The sequence below is a fragment of the Sorghum bicolor genome, chromosome 3 (genome assembly GCF_000003195.3).
Source record: "Sorghum bicolor cultivar BTx623 chromosome 3, Sorghum_bicolor_NCBIv3, whole genome shotgun sequence".
Taxonomy (NCBI): Eukaryota; Viridiplantae; Streptophyta; class Magnoliopsida; order Poales; family Poaceae; genus Sorghum; species Sorghum bicolor.
In genome coordinates, this window is record NC_012872.2 from 53,477,810 (window position 1) to 53,501,132 (window position 23,323).

Sequence of the window (23,323 nt, forward strand, 5' to 3'; positions counted from 1 at the left end):
AAATATTTGTAGTATTATATATAATTTGGATACTCTGATACAAATATATATTACGGGAAATATAGGATGGTTACTTATGTTTACAATACAACATATTTTTACTGCAAAGAAGCTATAGCTGAGCTGGTTGAGGAGGTCGTGGATGATGTCCAAAGCATCTAGTATATTATTCAAGTTCTCATCTAGAAAATTTTGGTATATATTTTCTTCTTAATTAATAAAATGCCACTTGGTTTCCTCGTAATTTGATCTATTTTTTAATAATTTTATTTACTCCAGCAAAAGGGCCGTTTTCTTCTATGCTCTTGCAAAGTTAAGAAGTATAAATTAGAGAAAACGTTTTTTTAGCAAAGATTAGAGAAAACGTTGAGCATGGACATGGACTGATGTAACACCCGCCTAGTCTTCAATTCTTTTCTAGAATTAATTAGAGAGTGTACATAAAATTTAGTGGAATGAGAATATTATTCTGTAAATTAAATTCAATTAGACCTAGGTTATGTCAGCAGCCCCCCTACTACTGAACCTTTCCCCGAGTCTGAAGATGAAGCAGATCTATGTGTTGGTCCAGCGTCAAGGTAAATGTGCCAAACATCCTAAAGGTCAACACGAGCTACTTTAAAAAATTTTATCTATTTTCCTTTTTTTAAAATGCCAGTATAAGATTTAATCCCATGCTTCCGTTTTGATATGGTGGGGTTTTTTTCTGCTGATCCAAACGACAGTAGCACACGCAGCATCGGCCTTAGAGTTCATCTAGCCCTTAGTGGTTTTGGTGGTTAAATGACAAAGGGACTGTTTGGTTCTTCTTGCTAAATTTTAGTCAGCTAAACTTTAGTCACTTTAGTAATTAAAACTCCAAACACATTGACTAAAAAGGAGCTAAAATAGTTTAGTCTCACTAGTCATCAAGAATAGCTAAAATAATTTTAGCTGGCTAAAATTTAGCAAGGAGAACTAAACAGGGACAAAATCAATTAAAGGACTCATGAGTTTGATGAGGTTTGAATAAGACTTTTTGCAATAATCATTATCAAACTCTTGTCAAATCTCGAATGAAGAAAAGACAAGCAAAGTGAGACAAGGGAAAATGGTAGGGTTTGGTCTCAATGATGGCTTTGCTTCCGTAAATGAGAAGAGATTAATAGTTGATAGGTATTGATCTAAGCAAAGATCAAATGTCAAAAAGAGCTAGATAAGAGCTAGTCGATCCTACAATCTCTTCTTACTCTTCTACATGGAAGAAGTGATGACATGTATGCCAAAGAAGGAACAAGAAAAATAAATAAACTCATATCCTAGGTAAGAGAAAGAGGACACCTTTATTGCTAAAGCTCATACACTAAAGGGATGGAAGGGACTAGCTACTTAGATCTCAAACCAGGACTATGAGTACTGACAGAATTTGGGGATCGCACAAACATCATCCACCATGTTGTCCTCACCGAGTAGAATGATCAAAGGCATCACGAGAGAACGAGATGGATATGGATCAAGGAGGACATGAGGGTATTTGGATGTGGGAGGTGTGATCTAGGACATAGATGGAGAGGGACAAGGGAGAAGTGAGGTCATCAAGGAAAAGAGGCCACTGGCTATGGGAAGGTGGATGCTAGGACCCCATATGGTCACTAGTGTGGGAGGGGTGAGCCTACCTTCGGAGCCCCTTCATGTGCCATCCTCTTACATAGGATGAATAGTTCATTTGCGTCCATGTTTTGCTAGTTCTAGTTTTCTAGTGCTAGTGTATGGGCGAAGCTTTGATTGTACTAGGAGGTTGTACTCACTCGTGTTAGATGATGATCCTCGAGTTCACATTATTATTAGATTAGATATGGTTTTCCTCTACACAAATTTACACGTTGTTATTGGATATATACATGGAATTAAAGTGAAACCTGAGAGCATTAATATTGAAGGATAAGGGATTAGGGTTGGGATAATTAAGTAGTAGTAGTCACTTAGGTCTAATTTATCAAGTATCCTACCATATAACTTAGTATAACACGTTGTGTGGTAATTGGTATTGGTAGTAAAGGAGGCTTACAAATTACAACTTGAAGTGTTGCTCTTCGGTTTACAAACAGTGGTTTATTTCTAGTCAGGAAAAAAACAGTGGTTTATCTCTCTTCTTTTTATGAAAAGGTTATGCAGTGAAAAGTATGCGTGTATTGATAAAGGATATGTGTTCAACAAACACTTACACTTCTTTCACAAAGTAACTTGAGGTATTCAATGAATCTGTGATTATTATATGTTTTACGAAAGAAAACCAGGTCATTAAATTCCCTTACATGAACACCTCTTGCATATTTAATCCTCCATGAATTCACTCGTAACTCTTAGCACAATAATAAAGAAAAAAGGAAAGGATGTTACCATTCACGACCCTTGTTTACTGTTTGTTTCCTTCCATATTTCTCATTGTACCCTTTACTAGCACGCTAGGCTCTGCTTTTCGGCCTTGAGAGAGAGAGAGAGAGAGAGAGAGGTGTGGATATGGAAGACGACAGGAGAAGAACCAGGCTGCGCAAATCCTTGCAGCTCTACCTCTCCAGGACGCTCAAGAAAATCCCTCCAATCCACATCCCCAGCTCAGCCATTTCGGCTAATATCACCAGCGCACACCTCCTCTCCACCTGCAGGTTCCCAAGAACACCGTCGCTGGACTTGGACGGCGACCACGCAGCCAACGCCAGTGCGGACGACAACAGCAAGGACCAGGCGGCGACGCTCTCCGACGTCGACCGCTTCCTCTTCGACAACTTCCGGTCCCTCTACATACATGACAACAACGATCCATCATCATCAGCAGGCACATCGACATCAGTCGTCAACGAGACACCACCAACAACGAAGACATCATCTTCCTCAGAATCAGCCTTAGAAGACATCAAAGAAGCTAGGCCAGGTGAGGAAGGCGGCGACAGCGCAGCCATAGTGGTGTTCTCCATGGACCCTTACACAGACTTCTGGAGATCCATGCAGAACATGATAAAGATGCACCATGGTTGCGTATGTCATCCATTGGATTGGGACTTCCTGGAGGAGCTGCTCTTTTTCTACCTGCAGTTGAATGACAAGGCTGTGCACAAGCACATTCTCAGAGCCTTTGCTGACCTGACTGCCGGAACTCATATGGCCAGTTCAACCCCTGGAAATGACCAGTGGGCGGACAAGAGCCTTAGAAGTCGAAAAAATCACTAGGATGGACAACCGTTACTTCATAAATTGTACAGCTCAAAGCAAAGAAATATTTACAAAACATGTAGCAGCATGCAAATAGAGCTGCACATAAAAGCTTAAACACATCATTTGTGCTGAAACCGACAAGTTGTTGGCAGTTAGGAATTTTTATTAGCATCAGCAAGAGCCTAAGTAAATTTGGATTTGATAAATTGGCTCTCTAAAACAATATAGCCTTTCTAAATCGAAAAGTTCCGCAGCAGCTTCTCCAAACTGACTTTCTATTTTTTTTAAAAAAAAAAACTTGTCTCCACGTCATCAGACCTGGATTAAACAGAAGCAACATCACTTTAAAGCTTCTCTGAGGCTCACCGAGCGCCACGACAGGGAGCCAGCCTCCAATTCCTGCAGAACAGCGCCACGACAGGGAGACCGCTATCTTTCTTTGGCAAGTCGAAAAATCAGGAATAGCCTGTGGCTATTTTTAGAGAAGGGGATAGGCAATCTGCTGGCTGGAGTATATTTACATTTACAAAATCATTTAGCCCTTCTCTTGGAGTTGCTCTTGGAGCTTAGGATAGACTCCATTTTCCCATAGTAAAAGTTACTCCCCCTGTTTCAAATTGTAAATTACTTTGACTTTTCTAGATACATAGCTTTCTGGATGGAGTACTATTTTCATTCTATTATTCGTTTATTCACACTACCCACAACTAAGATACTGATTGTGGTAAACCATAGGATAGTACACCAAACTATCAGCTTAATCAGTCACATAGACAACTATGGTGTCCCAAATTTTAAAACTCTACATTTATCTTTGATGTCTCCCATGGTTCTACTTAATGGCATCCATTCAGAGTGTTTTGTTTTTGGCTTCCAGAGTATATCCGAAACAACAAGCAGCATGCTGCATTTCACCGTTCAAGTTTCAGAACTTCATCTGCAAGTGCAAAAGGCAACCAGACACTCAGGAAACCTTGTCATACTATATAGGATAATAATCAATAGAGACGGATAAAGTTTTATACTATGTATTGTTTGAGCAACATGGAGATTGAGAAAAAAAAAAGGAGGAACCTAGTTATTTAACCCTCCTAACAATTTTACAGCATACCCCAAGAATATCAATCATCATTAGGGTGGTGCTCATGACATTGTATTGTTCTGTCTAACAAGAAAGTATCCAAGTGTTGTTTCTTGAGTGACATCTATTACCTAGAAGGCATAATTCCAGTTATAAAGAGAAGATAATACAGCCACAAATTAGTAACATCTAAACAAGTAGAGCACTGCTTCTGTAAATTCATCATCTATATTCAGTAAGCTAAACCCAGCCACTCTGAAGTTTGATGATTTGATCATATGAAAAAATCCATAGAAATCATGCGGTTATCACCAACAGAAAAACATAGAAAAATAGGATGCCTTTTTGTCAAAGGAACTTGATAGAACTTAATTTTCAGGAAAAACAGGGGAAAAGTTAAACTTCATGCTGGCATAAACATGAGGGATTGTTAAACAGTGTAGAGCACTGGTCAGGCCCAATGGCAACTAAAGATTAACAGTGTAGTAGTCCAGATTTCATTTCCAATTAAAAAAAATGTTTACTATGTTAGAAAATGATCAATGGTTACTCTACTTATATGCTTAGCAACCTTAAATGGAGTTTTGTCATGTCCATTTCTTTTCCTCAGATTCCAGAAGCGCCATATGACATTCCAAAAGTAAATGCATGCACCTCAAGAATCTGATAGTGTCCTGTTGACAAACAGTTACGTGTTGATAACCAGCACTGTAGTTATCACTTAATGAAAACATGACACAACAAAAAGTGAATATGCCTGCGAACATAGCAGAAGTGGTTGTCATGTACTACAAACACTATCTTCGAACAAGCTGCTCATATAATGGAAGATAGTTCTTTGGAACAAAAACCCTGAACCTGTAAAGCAAACGAGAATGACAATTAAGCATAAACAAAGGTGTAATAACACAAGGGAACAACCAGTAAAGGAAAAGCCAAAAAATATATCAAATTGCCAATAAGTGTAATGTTACCCTTCAAGAAGTGGAAATTTTCCTGGGGACGAAAAAAGCTTTGTTATTGCTTCAAGTGAGACCTTGGTATCCATAGTTTTCGATTTTAGGGCCTTCATATATTCAACAAACTCTTTGTACTCTGCGGTACTAAGCTTTTCATGAGCCTAGCAAACATTGAAGGAATACAATTATCTCATGCAAATACTGAAAACATTTACATATTAACAAATTGCACTGATTCTGCAAAGCACAAAATGGGATCAAACTACAGTGAAATAACAGCATACCAGCTTCAGGAACGCTAGCCCTGAGTTAGATTCCTGGCCTTCAGATTTTTCACAGGTTGCCTCATTCTTTCCGCATGCTGTTGCTGTAGTGCTTTTCTTTGGTTCAGGTGTAGATCCTTCACATTGGTATCTGGACAAAGCTCTTGACCCTACATTTTGAGGCAATTTTGAAGAGACGTCATCCGAGCCAACATCTTTGGATCTGTCTGTTGTTTTAGCTTTCTTAAGCCCTAAAGACTTGAAGGTATGTTCCTTCAGATGCCCTTGTATTGCCAAGTCATCAGTCATATCAGCAACCTTGTTATCCTGTGACAGTTGGTCTTCTGAGAAGTTGTGCTTCGTAGATGTAGATGTAAAGTTGTGCTTTGTAGTAAGGGTTGAACGATTAGCAGGAGTGATCTGAGCCAACTTCATGAAGTTACTTCTTCTCATGGTTGAATTTCCTGATGATGTGATTTGCGGGCATTCATCTTGTGCACTGGCAGCCTAGCAGAAGGAAGGCAGCATCTGTAAGCTCCAGAGGCATTAAACTTAAATCTTGATCAGCTATGTCAATGCAAAGGATGTACCAAATCTGATAGCTTGTCTTCAGGGATGTGTTTGCTTGCTACTGGTGCTGTACAATCTGCATGTAACAACATTATGCAATGAGTTGTAAATAAATACCAAATACTAAGAGAAATAAAAGAAACAGCACACAAGTGTAGTAATTTAAATGCCAAAAGTTTGTATTGCATTCCCTCAACGAAATTAGACAAACATTCACTAGAAGAGAGCTGGCATTATGCTGCTTGACCTTGGCTATCCTATTCTATAAATAGAAATAAAACCAAGCTGTATAGCAACCCTTTCAGTGGTCATAAATATAAGAAACCGAAAGATGTATCAGTCATGAGTTAAATATGTACTAAGAGTAAATTACACTGGCGGTCCTCAAGGTTTGGGGGCCTAGATATGAAATTTCATAGTTTTTTTTTCTCGAACACGCAGGAGAGCTGCGTATCATTATATTAGTAGAAGAAAAAAGGAGTCATACATAGACCCAACACTCTCACACACACACACATCACCACCCCGTCCCTGATTTCTATTGCAACATCACCTAAAGCTGAGGTTACATCGACCAAGTGTGTTAACTAATTAAGACCCCCTAGCAGTGAGCAAGGACAGACCCTTCGCTCCTGCCAAACACCACCAATGGGCATCATCTTTAGCAATACTAAGGGCTGTGTTAATGTTTGGTACAGCCCCATTGAAGGTACAGTCGTTCCGATGCTTCCAGATGCTCCAGGCGCCAAGAATGATGATAGAGTTTAATCCTTTTCTCACATCCCCAGCGGTGGCAGCCTCCGCTTTCTCCCACCAGTCCTCCCAGGCTGAATCCCCAGGCTGAGGCGTGAGTGAAGAGAGTCCGACATGCTGCAATAGAGAGAACCAGAATTGCCTAGCAACAACACATCCAATTAGGAGGTGTTGAATGCTTTCCTCTTCTTGGTCACAGAGCAGACATTTGGTTGGGTGGGGAAGACCTCGTCGAGCGAGCCTATCAGCTGTCCAGCATCGGTTATGAGCAACAAGCCACATGAAAAAACGGCATTTTGGAGGAGCCCATGACTTCCATATTCTCTCATATGATCTGAACTGTATGGCGCCCTGGAAGAGTGCATCATATGCAGACTTAGACGTGTATTTACCAAGCTGAAAATCTCCAAATGTGTTTGTCCTGTTCCCCTTCATGAAGCTGAACATTAGATAATTTATCCCATAATTCCAGGTATTCCATCAGTGCTTCTACGGGTATTCCGACTCCAATATCATCAATCCATTTGTCATCAGTCATGGCCTCCAACACCGTACGCCTGCCTGTTCTTCTTTTAGGGACCAAACGAAAGATTTTTGGTGCTAGTTCCTCGATATTTTTTCCACCGAGCCATCTATCATTCCAGAAGTGTGTGTTGGCTCCATCTCCTACCTCAGTAATCACTGCCATAGAGAGGAGACCCTCCACCTCTTTGCCAACTTGAAGTAGTAGACTTGCCCAAGGTTTATTTGGTTCAGCTTTTTTCAGCCATGGCCATCTAGCTGAGTGCTAAGTTCAGAGATTTCAAGTCCGCAATTCCCAGCCCCCCAAGTTCTTTAGAGCGACAAACTTTGGGCCAAGCGATGAGGCAATGTCCGCCATTTGCTTCCTTTCTACCTCTCCATAGAAATGCTCTTCTAATTTTATCAATTGCCTTAAAAGCCCATGACGGTAGCTCAGTTGCCATGGCTAAATAAACTAACATTGCAGTTAGGACATGTTGGACCTGCACCACCCTTCCTGCCTTTGTCATTAGGTCTGCTCTCCATCTTGGCAGTTGGTCTGCTATTTTATCAACAATTGGTTGGACTTGGTTTTTGGTCAGCTTCTTGATGGAGAGGGGCAGCCCAAGATACTTGCACGGGAATTCCTGAATACCACAAGGTAGAAAACTTTGGATAGTCCCCATGTTTTCTTCGGAACACTGGATTGGCATTACATTACTTTTGTGCACATTTGTTTTTAGTCCCGAAGCCTCCCCAAATAGCTGGAGCATTCTCAAGGGTGATATCCGCTGCTGCGGGCTGGAGGAAGAGAGCTACATCATCAGCATATAGTGAAATTCTGTGTTGAACCGGCCTTCTAGCCAAAGGTTGCAAGATTCCTTCCTCATCGGCCCTTGTGACCATCCAGTTCAGCACATCCATCACCAAGATGAAAAGCATTGGAGAAAGAGGATCTCCCTGGCGGAGTCCTCTCCTATGTTGAATAGTTTCCCCGGGACTGCCATTAAGGAGAACTTGGGTGGAGGAGGTTGAAAGCAACCCGCAAAGAAGGTCACACCATCGCGCACCAAAACCGAGCTTCCTGAGTACTTCCAAAAGAAATGACCAATTTACCGAATCAAAAGCCTTTGTGATATCCAATTTCAGGAGGATTGTTGGCTGTTTTTGGGAGTGTAGATACTTTACAGTCTGCTGCACCAACATGAAATTGTCCTGAATAAACCGCCTTTTGATGAAGGCACTCTGATTGGGGGAAACCATTTCATCAAGACGACCAGCCAACCGGTTGGCCAGGATTTTGGTCACTAGTTTAGCAAAACTGTGTACCAGACTAATGGGTCTAAAATCCTTTACCTGGTCAGCCTCCGTGTTCTTCGGGATCAAAGTGATATATGCAGAATTCAGCATCGACAGGTTCCTGAAATTTTTTCCCCAAATGTTGTGTAGGGCAGCCATTATATCCTCTTTGATCACTGACCAGCAGGTTTTGTAGAATTTTCCTGTGAACCCGTCAGGGCCAGGGGCCTTATCTGATGGCAAGTCTTTGATAGTGTTCCAGACCTCCTCTTCTGTAAAAGGCCTGTCCAGCTCCTGTAGATCATATCCTGGCATATTGAGTGCATCAAGATTTATAGTTCTTTCTCTGTCACAGACTGTACCAATCAAATTTGAATAGAACTCGTAGATTTCAGCCGCCTTTTCATCGTGTGCAGTGATAATGCGATCTCCTGCCCTCAATTTAGCAATAAAATTCTTCCTTTTTCTGTGCCGTGCATGCATATGGAACAGTCTGGTGTTGGCATCCCCTTCTTTAAGCCATCCTATTCGGGATCTTGACCTGGCTATTGTTCTCATTAGTGAAGCTAGAGCAAGGGTGTGCTTCTTTAGGTTGTTGCGCAGCCACAACTCATTTGGTTGGAGAGCACGGCTGTCTTGGGCTATATCTAGCTGGTGAATAATTTCTTTCGCTAGGGACCTAGATGAGAATATCCTAATAGTTTGAGGACCGCTAGTGTAATTTACGCGTGTATGTACTAATGTGCTAGTATTCTTTTTAGTTTCTTCTAATCTTAATAGTCACAGCTCGAATCATAATTTCAAAGCTACAAATGTTTGAATGTAGTTCAAAATATATTCAAATTTGCAAAATTCCTTTTCCATCATGAAGAACTGCAAATGGCATTTTACAATTATATAATAATACACGAACAGATTTTCCACCCGCTTGGTGGTGTAAAGCCCATAGGGTCTTGGTGGCGCAAAGCATCAACTATTCCCTTATCCCCAGGGGCTGATTTCAGATAGGTTCTTATAATCTTATGACACTCCTAAGCTGGCAATCTAAAACAAGAGGCAGACTCATCAGGTTCACTGGTCAATTTAAATGATTAAATCAGTGACCATATGGACTGCAAAACCAACAATAATGGCCAAAAATCAGCTCTCTATCCCCCGATATAGACATAGACATAGACATCCTTTGTCAATTTCTGTCTAATGCAATTTGCTTGAGCCACAGCCACTTTTATACTGAAGAAAACCTCGCCTTTGCACCAGCCCTGTATTGGTAGAACTATAGTTGATTTTGCTGATTCAGTCCCATTCTGTTCAAGTTTGTACAATCAAACATTTATATTACACTTTCATTACTTGAATCCTAAACTACCTACAAGCATCAAATTGGGTCCTTACGAACATATGACCAGTGAATTAAAGACACTCCTGCTAATTTGGAGATGTGGACTGTTACCGTAGGTTTAACAGGGTAACTTGCTAAGATAACCTTAATGATATATTTCTGAAGAAAATTTTGCATCATGTCAACTAACAAATAAGCTGTAAAAAAACCATATTCACAGCAGAACATGTACCATTAACAAGTACACTGGATTGTTCGAGAAAAACAAGTACACCAGATTAAGTTTCAAAAATTAATTAAATATGTGTGGACTTGCGTATAAATAGATAGAAAAAACATATAAAAGAAGTTTATCACAATATTCAAAACTAGACTTACTATTACAATCTGTTGGCTCTAGCGACAAAGGATCTGAAGAAGCTTTATCTCGAAAAAAACGGGTCAATCCTTGGACTACTTCCCCATACTTTGAGTAGCACTGCAGAAGGAATATAAGCACAGGAAAGAGCACTGTAGAAAGACAGTAAAAAGATGTACTCCCTCCGTCCCAAATTTTTTGCAATTGTAGGACTTGAGGAGCAAATCAAGGTGAGTGTAAAATGACTTTTTTGCCCCTGTAAAGGTTTCTGATGCACTGACTGTTCTGAATTCACATCATTGCAAGACGCATGGCAGTTCAAAAACAAGTGGCTGGGACGGTGTCCGCGTGAGGTGAGGCTGTGCATGGCGTGCCTGTGCGGCAGTTTTTTTATTTCTTTTTTACTGGTGCGACGAGCGTTCGAGAGACATGGGCACTAGTACAGGTGTTGTGTGGGTCCCACATGATGTGATAGTCCATCATGGTAGTGACTATATGTAAGCAAATTTTTTGGGAAAATTTTGAATTCTACAATTGCAAATTTTACTGGACGGAGGGAGTACCTTTATATGAGGTCGAAGCCAATATGACATCTGAGATTGATAATTTGGCCACGCAAACCTATAATAACCAACATACAATGAGAAGTAGCTCTGTTAATAAAGGCGACCTGTTCTGGAGATGTTTGACTGAAACAAGCAACATGGTTCAAAATGCAAAGCCATGTACTGCCTCATGATTCTTAAAATTGCATATATTAGTTTACTTTAACCTAAGCTCACAAAATGCAAAGACTATTTTGATATTTGCAAAGCGCAGATCCCATTGTTTAAAAAAAACGCTGATCCTCTTTTTTCTGGTTTAACTCTAAGGATTACAATATGGACTTATGGAGCCCAAAATGGCAGTATACCGATTACAGAATACATGAATAACAGAATAAACAAATATAGTGAAGTGGTTTCGATATGATTTCTTCAGAGTGCTCTATGTAGCTACTATTATAGAAAAATATTCAAGGCATTAATGATTGGACAAAACCAAGAAATCATGTGTGTAATTACAGAATATCCCCCTTCAATAAGATTAACGATGCCATCGAATTGGGTATAACTGTATGCATGATAGTGTCTACTATACCATGGAAGCTCAAGAAATAATTGACAGTCCAGCACAATAAAGAATATACTTCCACAGGAAATTCAGCACAAAAGCAACAATGATTTGTTACTTAGAGGACAATGATTAGGCTTAGACCTTTCATCACAATAAAGAATAGCTCCATAGTCATGGCGATGTCTGATAACACGTCCAACAGCCTGATTGACAGCTCTTGCTGCTTGTTGCACATACCATTCTTCTCCTGTCAATGTCTAAAAAACAATTGCAAAACCTTTTTGTAAAATTGATCAGCAAAGGTTTGCTTAACAATTTACAATGAATTTGTTGAACCTTTGTGTTTTTATTAGATGGTGTCCCCTGCTTATCCAAATACTCACGCTTGAGCCGAACCTGGAACAAAGACACAGGAAAATTGACGATTAACTAAAGGAAAATACCAATTACTCTTGCCCAAAGTCCAAGAGCTAGTACTTTGTGCAATATGAATATATGATAATAAAATCATGCAGGTCAAAAAGCAAGGAACAAAAGAAAATCAATAGCCTTTAGAAAAACTAATGAATGGTGGCAAAATACTTCCAGACTTAAAAAGGCTGAAGCAGAATTCAACTCATCCAAAGTGACAATTAAAAATGTGTGTGAATATCCACGTATGAACCTGGCTCAACATAACAAGCCAGCAAAACTCAATATATTTGGTACAAAATTGTCAGTTCCAAAGCAAGAACAGGAGCGTAACAAAAGGAGACATTAACTTTTAGTGATAAAGCTTTAGGAGGACACTACACATCATACAGATAGAAACAAACCTTGGCATCAGTTGGAGTAGCAAAGGGCATTCCCGTAACTATCACTGCCCTCCCAGCACGATCAGCAAAATCAAGACCCTCACTAACCTGCACAAGTACAAAAATGAACAAATGAGGGAGCAAAAGCTCAAAGATTAGTGAAAAAGCAACATTTTGGAAATGGTACTGCCAACTTATTAGTACATGTCCTTCTAATGACCAATTGGTTTGTTCACTTAATTTTTAATCATAGAGACGCCCTCATGTTTCATAATTTTGCACTAGAACCATCGAGTTTATAGACTTCCTGTTCCATAAGTATCCTGCTTGGCCCCCAGCGTCAATCTTTTCTTGCCCAGCCAATGGTTACTTCTATAGCGCAATGAAATGTATGTTTACAGCAGAAACAAGCCATTCGTGTTCATGATCTTGTATGCCTGCTTTTCGCAGAGCATTCATGAAACTGCTTTATAAACGTACAGTGTTTATATTAACATTACAGCACTCATACAGCTATTACAGCCCTGTTTGGAGGTGCTTTTTTTATGAGCTTATATTTGATAAGTCAGCTTTTACGATGAGCTCGCTTTTGTAAAAGGAGAATCTTCCCATTTGGAATTCACTTGCTTCTTCCCATCTCCACCCCTTCCGATGTCCCTACCCCAATCTTGCATCCATGAATCCTGTGAATCCTCACCCTCTCCATGAAGTCCAAGCCCAAGGCCCACTCCACCGGGGCTGTCTTCCAGGTGAGGTCTGTGGGGAAACCGCACTGCACCACCCCACACATCACCGATTGGTTGGTGCTGCACCACAGTCCGAGGTCATCGAGCTGCCGAGACCAATGTACCCCGTTCGAGCTCGTCTCACAGCCACAAACCGAAACGCGTGGTCCGAGCTCATCGCATGTCTGTCCGAAAATAGTTGTGCCGCCGGCGAGGAGCGGCGCCATCGCATCTGTCACATCAGGGCTTGCACAAGGGCAGGAGCTGCGTCGGAGAGTGAGCTAGGCAAAGGAGGGGCATGCACGTACAGGCGGTGGGGAAGAAGCTGGGAACAGCACCTCAGCCCTGGCTTCTCGCTTCTCAGCCCGTTCATAGAAGCGAAAGAAGCAAGCCGAGCATTTGGCAGCTGCCTCAGCTTTTTTCTGATGGGAAGCTGGGAGAAAAGCCATTCCAAACAGGGCCTATGCCGTTAAGCATGTTTTATCTTTCAGCGCAAAAAAAAAAGAGTAAACATAATGGTTAATAAGTTGATTAGCATGTTACAGACCTGGCAAAAGAAGCATTTAACTCAATATCATTGAGAATGGAAAACTAAAATAAAAAAAAAGTGATAATAGATAGCAAAGGTTGCAAAGAACAGGAACAAACTTTGCCACGACACACTGCAAAAAATATTGCCCCAGAAGAAGAATCATGTAATTTGGCTCTATAATCCTGCAAATCAAATGGTTCATAATTATATGAGCATACGAAGTGTTATCATTATCATGCAAGCAACATCTAATAAAATATTTCAAACCTCAATTGCACTTTGAAAGTTTGATGACTGCCTAGGCTCTATAACTGGCTGCTTGTGCTTACAGATCCGCTGCCAAATTGTGTTCTCAGACGCTGAATTTGAATGGTTCTGTAAGAGATTAAGTTATGGATTTCTAAGTATATAAGCACCTCAAGTGATCAGAACTACTAGTCAGAAACAACAAATACCCTATTTTTCCAGAATTCAACACACATATCCATCATAGAATATGAAGGAAAGAAAACAAGGAGTCCATCTGGCACAATGCGTGCGAAGTTTACTGCAAAATGAGCACATATGTCAGCAGAAATGTATCAGAACAAAAGCAGCTGCATATATTGTTACTATTGGCCTACCTATTGCAGTGCCCAACTCTTGTTTATACTGTATAGTATTACGCATGCGATAAGAAGAATTAAGAGCATGTCCAGAAGGGCCGACAGGCACAACTCCAACCCAGATTTGGTCTGAGGAAATGACATGCGGATTTTCTAGTCTAACTGGGAATTCACTGGATTCATGGGAAAAAAAACATTATCTTGACAATTAACATCAAACAGAGAAGCCAATATCAATAAGCAACCAATAAAGATACAATCCAATGACTAAGTAAACTGAATCAACATAGATTTACTTACAGGTTTAGTTCCATGGCTAGTGAATCCAAGGGAGACAAGGTGCCTGAGGTTAATATAATGGAGCGCACACCCAACTTGAGAAATTCTTCCATTGCCAGCCCCGGGTTGAAACACCACCAACTAAGGGTCCTTGAAGACTTACCTGAGAATGCAAGAAAATTGTAGATAATTAATAAAGATATAGTTATTCAGTAGTTGAGAATGAACTGAAGTGTGGATTGGAATAATATAAATCTTTTATGTTTCAATTATTATTGACGGCACCATGCCTGAAGGGAGTTGGTGTAACTATTCTAAGCATGTAGGTAGAATGAACTGTACCAAGTGTCACATGTGTTTTCCTTTAAATAATCAACAATATCTGAAAGTAATCAGTGGAGTAATACTATCCATGCAGTTTATAGTACTCATGACTGTACCAGGGATTACAGACTTTCTCCTTCATATAAAGAACATTCAGGGATCGACTTTGAACTTACCCAGAACTTTCAATGCATCTCCAGATGTTTGTTGAGATTCGTTCACATGAAACTGAAAATATCAAGTGTGATTGTAAGAGTACAGTAAAATATGCAAAGCTTATGCTGCAAATATGTAAAGGGATGGTAGTAATAAGAGGGAAGTCAGATTGTCAGAATTATGAGGCATGGAAATAGCTATAATGGATAAACACCGAATGAAAGCGAACAGGGAAATGCAATTAGAGAGATACTTAAACACCCAATGAAAATGAACTGAGAAATGTAAATGATGAGAAACTTACTCGATAATATTTTGCATGGTTTTGACCACCACCCCTAAAAATTATGTCTAACATGTCCCTAATTGACTCCAATCTAGACACTGTGGCCTTTGCCTGGACCCCTCGCCCAGTTTCAGCAGAATTTCCTAAATATGCAGGAACAGAATAAAAGTTAAAACAGAATAGTATGGCTGCATTTCAGCAGTTTGGAGCAGAAAATTCAGGAACATGGAAGCACTTGACACGGCATATATCACTCTTATGTCTAAGAAGGATGGGGCAGGTCATGTCAAGGACTTTAGGCCTATAAGCCTTGTTCACAGTTTTGCTAAAGTGAACACCAAAGTCCTTGCTAATCATTTGGCAACTTGGCTTCATCTTATGGTGTCTGAATCAAAATGCCTTAAGAAACACTTCCTTCAGGATAACTTCATACTTGTCCAACAAATGGCAAAGTTTCTTCATCAACAAAAACAGCCCCACCTTCTCCTCAAATTAGACATCACTGTTGTAATATAAGTGAATTGCCCACCTCTCCCTATAAGCTTAAGCTTTTGGGTTGAACTGGTTGGTGCATGCAACTTAATATGGTATCAAAGCCAGAGGTCTCGAGTTCGAATCCTAGTTAGCGCAATTAAATAAAATAATTGCTGCTCGCTCCTATTCCACGTCTGAGGCCTAAGGGAGCCTCCACGTGAGGGGGAGTGTTGTAATATAAGTGAATTGTCCACCTCTCCCTATCAACTTAAGCTTTTGGGTTGAACTGGTCGGTGCATGCAACTCAATAATCACAAAGACATTCGATTCAGTGTCTTGGCCCTTCCTCCTTGAAGTGTTGAGAAAGCTCAGTTTGGGGGTTATTTGGTGTGATATTATAAGTGGCCTTTTAGCATCATCTTCAACATAGGTGCTACTGAATGAGATCCCTGTTGAGGTTATCTTACACCGGCAAGGATTGCGGCAAGGTGATCCATTATCACCTATGCTACTTATTCTTGTGATGGAGATACTTGGGCATATGGTGACTTTGGTCTCTGGCTTCCAGTGAGGGAGCCTACAACCCCTTGCTACATGTGTCTTACCTCATAAGATTTCTCTATATGCAGACGATGTGTTTTCCTCCGGCCCACCGCTAGTGATAGAGATAACCCTGGACATTCTTCATTTATTTGGTGAAGGATCGGTTCTCAAAACCAATGTGCAGAAGAGCAACGTGTGTCCTATCCAAAGCTCGGAAGTGATATTCTAGTTCTGAAAGAAAAGCTGACATGTGAGGTGCTCAGTTTCCCTTGTAAGTACCTTGGTATTCCTTATCTTTGAGGAAATTAACCATAGCACAATTACAGCCTCTAATTGATATAATTGCTTACCTTCCACCGTGTGGAAGGCAAACTATTGACACAAGCTGGGAGACGTATTTTGGTTTTTGTGCTCACTTCCACTTTGATCTATCTTGCAATGGCTTTAGACCTCCCACCATAGGCTATTAAGACCATTGATAAGATTAGAAGAAGCTCTCCTGGGAAAGAGCGTAAGGATGCAACGGATGGTCATTGTTTGGTGGCATGGACGAAAGTCAGCTGTCTCCGCAGTATGGTGCACTCGTTATCTCTTACTTGCAAACGCTTGGATGGGCACTTCGGCTATGTTTGGTTCACCTTCTGGAACTGCCAAAAAGCAGAACGCCAACCAAATGGATTGAACCTGAAGCTGCTTTTTCAGAAGCAGCTGCTTTTGCGTAGCACAATTTTAGCAGCATCTTAGACCCTGCTTTCAGATTTCGGCTTTTCCAAATGGGTGGAAATAGAGAGATGTTTCACAGCTGTTAGGGAGATAGAGAGAGGGGGTAGTTTTTGTTAGATGTATTGATGTACTTTGTATTTTCCCTCTACTTGGAGGGGTTCTTTGCATATGTTAGAATAGGCACCCTATGGGCTGGCCATGAGCCTGGCGCCCAAACCTATTTGACTTGGCTGCTCAATGTTATAGTAAATAGGAATAGTACCACATTGCCTACTCACATGGGTGTTAGTCCTATGTACCCTATATAATCAGCCTATGAGGCCTAATGCAATATATCAATCCACTCCTGAGATATATTCGCTCTCAGCATATGTACACTCAAGTATACTTGCTCCTTTGGGCCTGGAATAGAATGTGTTGGCCAATTCTAACATGGTATCAAGCTAGGGTTCCAGGTTCTATCTCAGCCACCAGCCGACCAGCGCCGCGTCGCGCGCCCGCTTCGGGGAGCAGTCCGTGCCCACCCAGCGCCGCTCCGCATGGCCATCCGCGCCGCCTCGTGCGCGCCTTGTGCGGCCGCCTGCGCCATGCTCGAGCCGCCCACGTGTGGCTGCCTATGCCTCCCTTGTCCGCCCCGCTCCCTCTCGCCTCACAACGGCCTACAGCTCCCGTCCCGCTCGCTCGAAGTTTTCCGCGCCCGCGCGCCCGCTCACGCGGCCCCTGCGCTGCCCTTGGCCTCACACCGCCAGAGCGGCCCCTACACTGCTCTTTCCTTCCTCTCCTCTATTTCCCTCCCTCCTCTGTTTCCAGCAGCCCTGCACTACTCTTCCTTCCCTCCTCTGTTTTCCTTCTTTTTATTTTTATTTCCTTCTCCACAACCCCCCCCCTCCCCCCCCCACACACACACACCCCAAAAAAAACACCAACCAATGAGCTTCCTTCTTCCATGGCGTCGCCCGATCGCCCTGGTGCTATTCCTGTCCCTCGGTGCCCTGACATTTTCAGTGGCACAAACTGGGGTGAATTTGTTTTCCATCTGGAGGTCCATATGGATGGGCAGCTCTTGTGGGGCTACCTCACGGATGAGCGGATCTGTCCTCCCTGTCCTATTCTCCCCACGCCACCCAAGTACCCGCCAAATGCTGACGATGATGCCAAGACTGCCATACTTGAGGCATTTGAGGCTTAGATGGAGAGTCGTCACCTTGATTCTACAGTTGGCAACTTCCACCGTCAGATGACAAATGTCTGGCATCACCGGGACCAGAGAGACATACTTCGCCTTTACGAGTTCCTCTCTCGGCTGCGTCCGGAGTTTGAGAATGTTCGGGCGCAGTTGTTGACTCGTCGTCCGCGCCCATCGCTCTCAAAGGCGATGCCTAAGCTGCGAACTGAGGAGACCCGTCTTTGAGCTAGGGGTGTGAGTCATGCTTCGCCGCAGCGCTCCGTCCTCGCGGCCAGCCAACCACACCTCCACCGGTCTCCCCGCCTCCATCCCAGTCTCCGATGGTGCTAGGGGTCCCATCTGGTGTGCAGTGTGGCTACTGCAAGCTCTACGGACATGAGAAGGATTGTCGCAAGAAGCAGCGCAATTGACAGGGGCGTCATGATAGACGCCACTCTCAGGGCCCCTATCTGGTGGTTCCTCTACTTCGCAGGGCACTCGTTCTGTGTCTACAGCGGAGCAGTAGGTTCTTACCCTGTTTCGTCGCCTCACTACTACAGCTCAAACCTCTGCTCATGGGACTACAGCTCAGGCTTCTAGTTCCGCACCTCCTCCTCCGTCACGTATATCATCCCGATGGTTTCTTGACTCTGGTGCCTCTTTTCATCACATGTCCTCTTTGTCTTCTTCCGATCCACCTATCTTTGTTCGACTTCTTTTGATGTTCCTACTGTTTCGCATGTTCCTCAACTCACCATGCAACTTCTGTCTGTGGGTCAAATCATTGATCATGGTTGTCGCATAATCCTTGAGTCTGATTCTTGTTGTGTTCAGGATCTTCGTACGGGTCTTTTGGTGGGAACTGGGCCTATGTATCGAGATTCACAACGCCTATGGGAGATTGATTGGTTGTGTCTTCTTTCACCCGCTTTGACTCCCCCATCACCCGGTTCTCCTACATCTGCGTCAGCTACTTCGTCTACCGCTTCTTTTGCGCAGTGGCATCTTAGACCCTGCTTTCGGCTTTTCCAAATGGGTGGAAACAGAGAGATGTTTCACAGCTGTTAGGGGATAGAGAGGGGGTAGTTTTTGTTAGATATATAGATGTACTTTGTATTTTCCCTCTAATTGGAGGGGTTCTTTGCATATGTACACACATGTATACTTGCCCCTTTGGGCCTGGAATAGAATGTGTTGGCCAATTCTAACAGTTTTCTAATTGTTTTAACTTTTAACCAAACAGCTTACAGTTTTCCCACAGCACATAGCTCACAGCAGATCTTTCACAGCTGACAGCAGCTTTTGCACCACTCACAAAATCGAGACTAATAGACCATGGTTAGCATTTCCTATCCAAGTTCATAACTCAGTCAGGGACTTCTTTTCCATAGCAATATTTTCAGAAGTTAGAGATGGTGCTACCTTTTCAGAAGTTATACATGGGCAGCAAGTTGCTGATCTTGCTCTGCAAGTTTTTGCACTTGTGAGAAGAAGGGCAAAGCCTATAGTGCCTTTGTAAGCTCAACCACCACCACCACCCCTCCCCAAAGTTATTTTTTCTGTATCCGCCCCTGGGGCAAGCAAGAGGACTGTGAGGGAGGCCCTCACCAGTCATGGATGGACTTCTGACATCCAGGGAGCTAATAGGTGTTATTGCTGAATTTCTGAGATTGTGGGATATTCTTGAGGAGGTTGCCTTGCAGCCCAGTATAGAGAATTTCCCATATGCCACCTTTCAGCCTTTGAACAGTACTCAGCTAAATCAGCTTACATGGGCTTCTTCCTCGTCTCTATCAATTTCAGTTCATGGGAACATATTTGGAAAGCATGGGCACCCGGGAATTGTCACTTCTTCATGTGATTGCTTACCATAATAGATGCTGGACTGCGGATCGATTGGCACGTCATGGTCTCCCGCCATCCTGCCTGCTACCCCCTTTGTGACCGGGAGGAGACAATTAATTCTGGTTTCATCTTTTGCACAAAGTTGGGCCAAACAATCTTTCTCCACAACAAGATGAAATCTCCTTTGGCGACTGGTGGCTAATGTGGAGTTTGGAGTGGTTGACATGACTAGGAATGGGCTGAATTCGATATTAATTCTTGGACTTGGATGATTTTAAATAATCACAATCGATGTCTCCCAACTTGGATGGAGCCTTGTTGCTCGCCTTTGCAGGGATGTGGTACTGGAGTTTGGTGGGGGCTCGAGGCTTATCTTTCCTTTTTTTCCCTGCAGCTGGTGGCCAGTAACCAATAGGTGTTCTAGTTTCTAGTTTTGGTCAAGGCCATGTTGTTGTACGAAAAAGGCGTGTATGTTTTCTCAAAAACAAAGGGTTTGTGGGTGTGTATTTTTCCATCTTAATACAAATATACACAATTCTCCTGCATGCTCGAGGACAAAAAGAACAATAGTTACTGAACTACTTTGCACTAACCATCCAGATATTTAGTAAAAGTTAATGTGTTCAACACAATCGAGCTGCAAAGATGGACAACTTTGATCTTACTAATTATCAAGAATATTAGTGTATTGTGATGAAAAATTAATACCATAAAAATCAGTTACCTTCCTCTAGTAGCAGAGAAGCACCATCAATTGTCTCAATCAGTTTTTTGGATGTGTCTGATGTAATGTTCAGTTCAGAAAGAAAATCATATATGTAACTCCCAGCTTTTGTGTAGCCCAACTCCTTGGATGCAATTAACAGCTCACCAATTTTTTTCTCAAGTGCCATTAAGAGAGCTGGAAAGAATGCTCCGGCATTACCACAAGAAGATCACTCTTAAAATCATCAAAGTTAAGTTGCAAGCTTTCCACATATGAACGAAAGAGGCATATAGAAGTGGACAATATGGATCTGAATGCGACTTTGAGAAGTTGAAAGAATTATAGTTCACCTTTGAGTATTGCATAATTTTCAGGATCAAATTGTTTATCAGCAGATTTTTCGATGGACCTCTTTGCTGCACACAGTTTGATGCATTCATGAGCTTCCGCTATACAAGCTGTGAGGTTATTCGGAAATAAATCAAAAGAGGCTGCATCTGCACATATACTCTCCTGCATAAAAGAGTTATGGCACATTTAAGTCTGAAAAAGTACTTTTTTTACATCTGGAATGCTCAACTTAAGGGGCTATATAGTATTGAGAGTCCAAGCAGAAGAAGCTCCTTACCAAGTTGTGTGCTTCGTCAAATATAAGAACTGCATTGTCCCATGGTATGCCATTCAAGGAACGACGGTTTCCCGGGTCAATAAGATAGTTGTAAGGAGCAAACAAGATATCAACCGACTTTGAAAGTTCCCGGGAGATGTAATATGGGCACCTGAAGTGATAAAGAAAAGGATGCCATTTGTGGGTCAAAAAATCTATAGTCATGCTTGTTATTGTTATTTCTCTAAAAATGCAAATTAGGGAGAAAAATTTTAAAACTTACGGGCCCTTACGCCGCCCAATATTAATCAAATCTTCTATGTCAAAAGGCTCATTCCCAAGCTCAGGTTTGTTTTTCATGAACTCTGCAGGAAAATGCCATTCATGCTCAATATATGTGTTATTGATGATAGAAATTTATTTGGAATATAAAGAAAAAACTTAGCTGCAAAAGGTGGACCAGGGAAGTAGGTTGAATAAAACAGAAGTATTCAACCAGAGTATTGAACCAATATTTTTTTAAGGCATTAAGGAAGGCCCTCCACTTGAAGAGACATTTGCAAGAATAAAATAATAAATCATGGCATTCAGAGAGACAAAGCCTTGTATCAACCAAAGCATCTCAGGTAAAGGCAAGAATTTGTGTATGCATTTTCCTTTTAGGTTGCTGTTTATTTTTGTCTGCAGAGCCAATTTTAAGGCTTATATCAAACAAAAAAAGAATTTTGTTGCAATTACCAGAAACATGGTTATTATGAGGGCACCGTCGTTTCTTGCAGAGGAAGTGGCAGGCATTGTTCTGTGCTCTTCCGCGGAGTTTGCTCACTTCGTTGTGGATGCACATCTGTTCACGGGAACCCAGCACAGCCATCTTCGGCCTGTGAAACACCATCTGAACCATCAGAGACTCTAGGATTTGTCAATCTACAACTGCAGCTACTGAAGACATAACCAGCCCTCAGTACCATGGCATTCATGAGAAGTTACTTAACAGCATACAGTTCAACACAGTCAGCTCTCAAATAAAAACAAGGTGCTGCAGTACAAGTTCGGTTGCCGACCTGTAGCTGGTGGCCTTGAGCTCCTTGATAACCTGCCGAAGCTGGCTGTGGGTCCGTGAGGCGTAGATGATGACTGGGTACCGCGACTGCTGCTGCTGAGACGTGGAATCCTCTGACTGCTGGCTAACGGACGGCTGGCTCCCGTAGGGCAACTGCTGAGTCCCGCCGCCGCCGCCCCCGCGCCCGACCCGCAGGAACTCGCCGAAGGTGCGGCGCCACGCGAGCGACGCACACAGCAGGCACAGTGTCTTCCCCGTCCCCGTAGGACTCTCTAGCAGCGCGTTCTTTCCCTGTCCATCGATCCGCCGAGGCAACGCAAACGCAAAGCAAAAGCAGTCAAAACCGAGCAAAACTTTGGGCGCGCAAACGGCGCAGGGAGGGTAGGGTTTAGCACGCGGGGTTGGAGGAGCGGGGAAGGGGGACTCCGGTCACCTGTTGCAGGGACTCGATGACGCGGTCCATGTAGGTGATCTGGCAGTCGTAGGCGTCGAAGGGGAAGTCGACGTCGACGCCGCGGATGCGGTAGACCGGCATTTTGCCGGCGGAGGCGGAAGAGGCGGCGGTGGGAATGGGGATGGGGCAAAAGCTTGCGGCGGAAGGAGACCGGCGGATCGCGAGACGGCGCGCGCGCGGCGAATAGAAAGGAGGGGCTTCTTTTCTGATTTTTTTTTCCTGGGCGTGGCTTGTCGGCGTTGTTGCTGAACCATACTTGGGCCGTATCGCACGTACAGGCGTTGTGGGTTGTCTGGGCCATGGTTGTGCTGGGCCGCTTGGGCCTTGTTTACTTCTCCAAATATTTTGTAAAATATTCTAGATTCTCTTTCACATCAAATCTTACGTTACATGTATGAAATATTAAATATAGGTAAAAAAAGTAACTAATTACACAATTTGTATAAAATTTGGAAGACAAATCTCTTGAGCCTAGTTAGCCTATGATTGGACTATATTTGTCAAATAAAACGAAAGTGTTATTGTTCACATTTTGCAAATTTTTTTGCAAGTAAACAAGGCCTTGATTGACACGCTGCAAATCCATAAGAAAAAAGTTTCTTTTTTTATGT

General features: G+C 42.4%; 2 protein-coding genes across 5 annotated transcripts; one reads left to right on the forward strand and one right to left on the reverse strand.

Annotated features, from left to right (window-relative positions):
- LOC8082471 (transcription repressor OFP14) lies at positions 2,500-3,207 on the forward strand. The gene has a single exon (XM_002455830.1). The coding sequence runs from the start codon at positions 2,500-2,502 to the stop codon at positions 3,205-3,207; it is 708 nt and encodes a 235-aa protein (XP_002455875.1).
- On the reverse strand, positions 3,338-22,922 carry LOC8082472 (regulator of telomere elongation helicase 1). Of its 4 annotated transcripts, XR_002451315.1 has the most exons (25): positions 22,692-22,920; positions 22,260-22,549; positions 21,937-22,076; positions 21,482-21,563; positions 21,220-21,370; positions 20,942-21,104; positions 20,610-20,786; positions 15,154-15,278; positions 14,870-14,921; positions 14,391-14,532; positions 14,109-14,263; positions 13,941-14,032; positions 13,753-13,860; positions 13,602-13,667; positions 12,250-12,336; positions 11,771-11,830; positions 11,576-11,691; positions 10,882-10,939; positions 10,339-10,438; positions 6,086-6,141; positions 5,517-6,002; positions 5,248-5,393; positions 5,031-5,131; positions 4,845-4,947; positions 3,338-4,129 (listed from the first exon to the last, which is right to left on the reverse strand). XR_002451315.1 is itself a non-coding variant. In XM_021456903.1 (23 exons), exons 1-23 carry the CDS (start codon positions 22,791-22,793, stop codon positions 5,071-5,073), a joined length of 3,015 nt encoding a protein of 1,004 aa, XP_021312578.1. In that variant the 5' UTR covers positions 22,794-22,919; the 3' UTR covers positions 4,842-5,070. The 4 variants fall into 4 exon arrangements, 1 of the variants encoding a protein (XP_021312578.1); XR_002451314.1 differs by having other exon boundaries at positions 3,774-4,129; positions 4,845-5,131; positions 22,692-22,919; XR_002451316.1 differs by lacking the exon at positions 10,339-10,438 and having other exon boundaries at positions 3,774-4,129; positions 4,845-5,131; positions 22,692-22,922.

Bases quoted from the DNA above. Each gene is read 5' to 3' on its own strand.
- LOC8082472 (XM_021456903.1), bottom strand. From the start codon at position 22,793: ATGCCGGTCTACCGCATCCGCGGCGTCGACGTCGACTTCCCCTTCGAC. The intron at 21,564-21,936 runs GTAATTGCAACA...ATTTTCCTGCAG, and splicing joins TCATAATAACCATGTTTCTG to AGTTCATGAAAAACAAACCT. The intron at 14,533-14,869 runs GTAAGTTCAAAG...TTGCATTCTCAG, and splicing joins AGATGCATTGAAAGTTCTGG to GTAAGTCTTCAAGGACCCTT.
- LOC8082471 (XM_002455830.1), top strand. From the start codon at position 2,500: ATGGAAGACGACAGGAGAAGAACCAGGCTGCGCAAATCCTTGCAGCTC.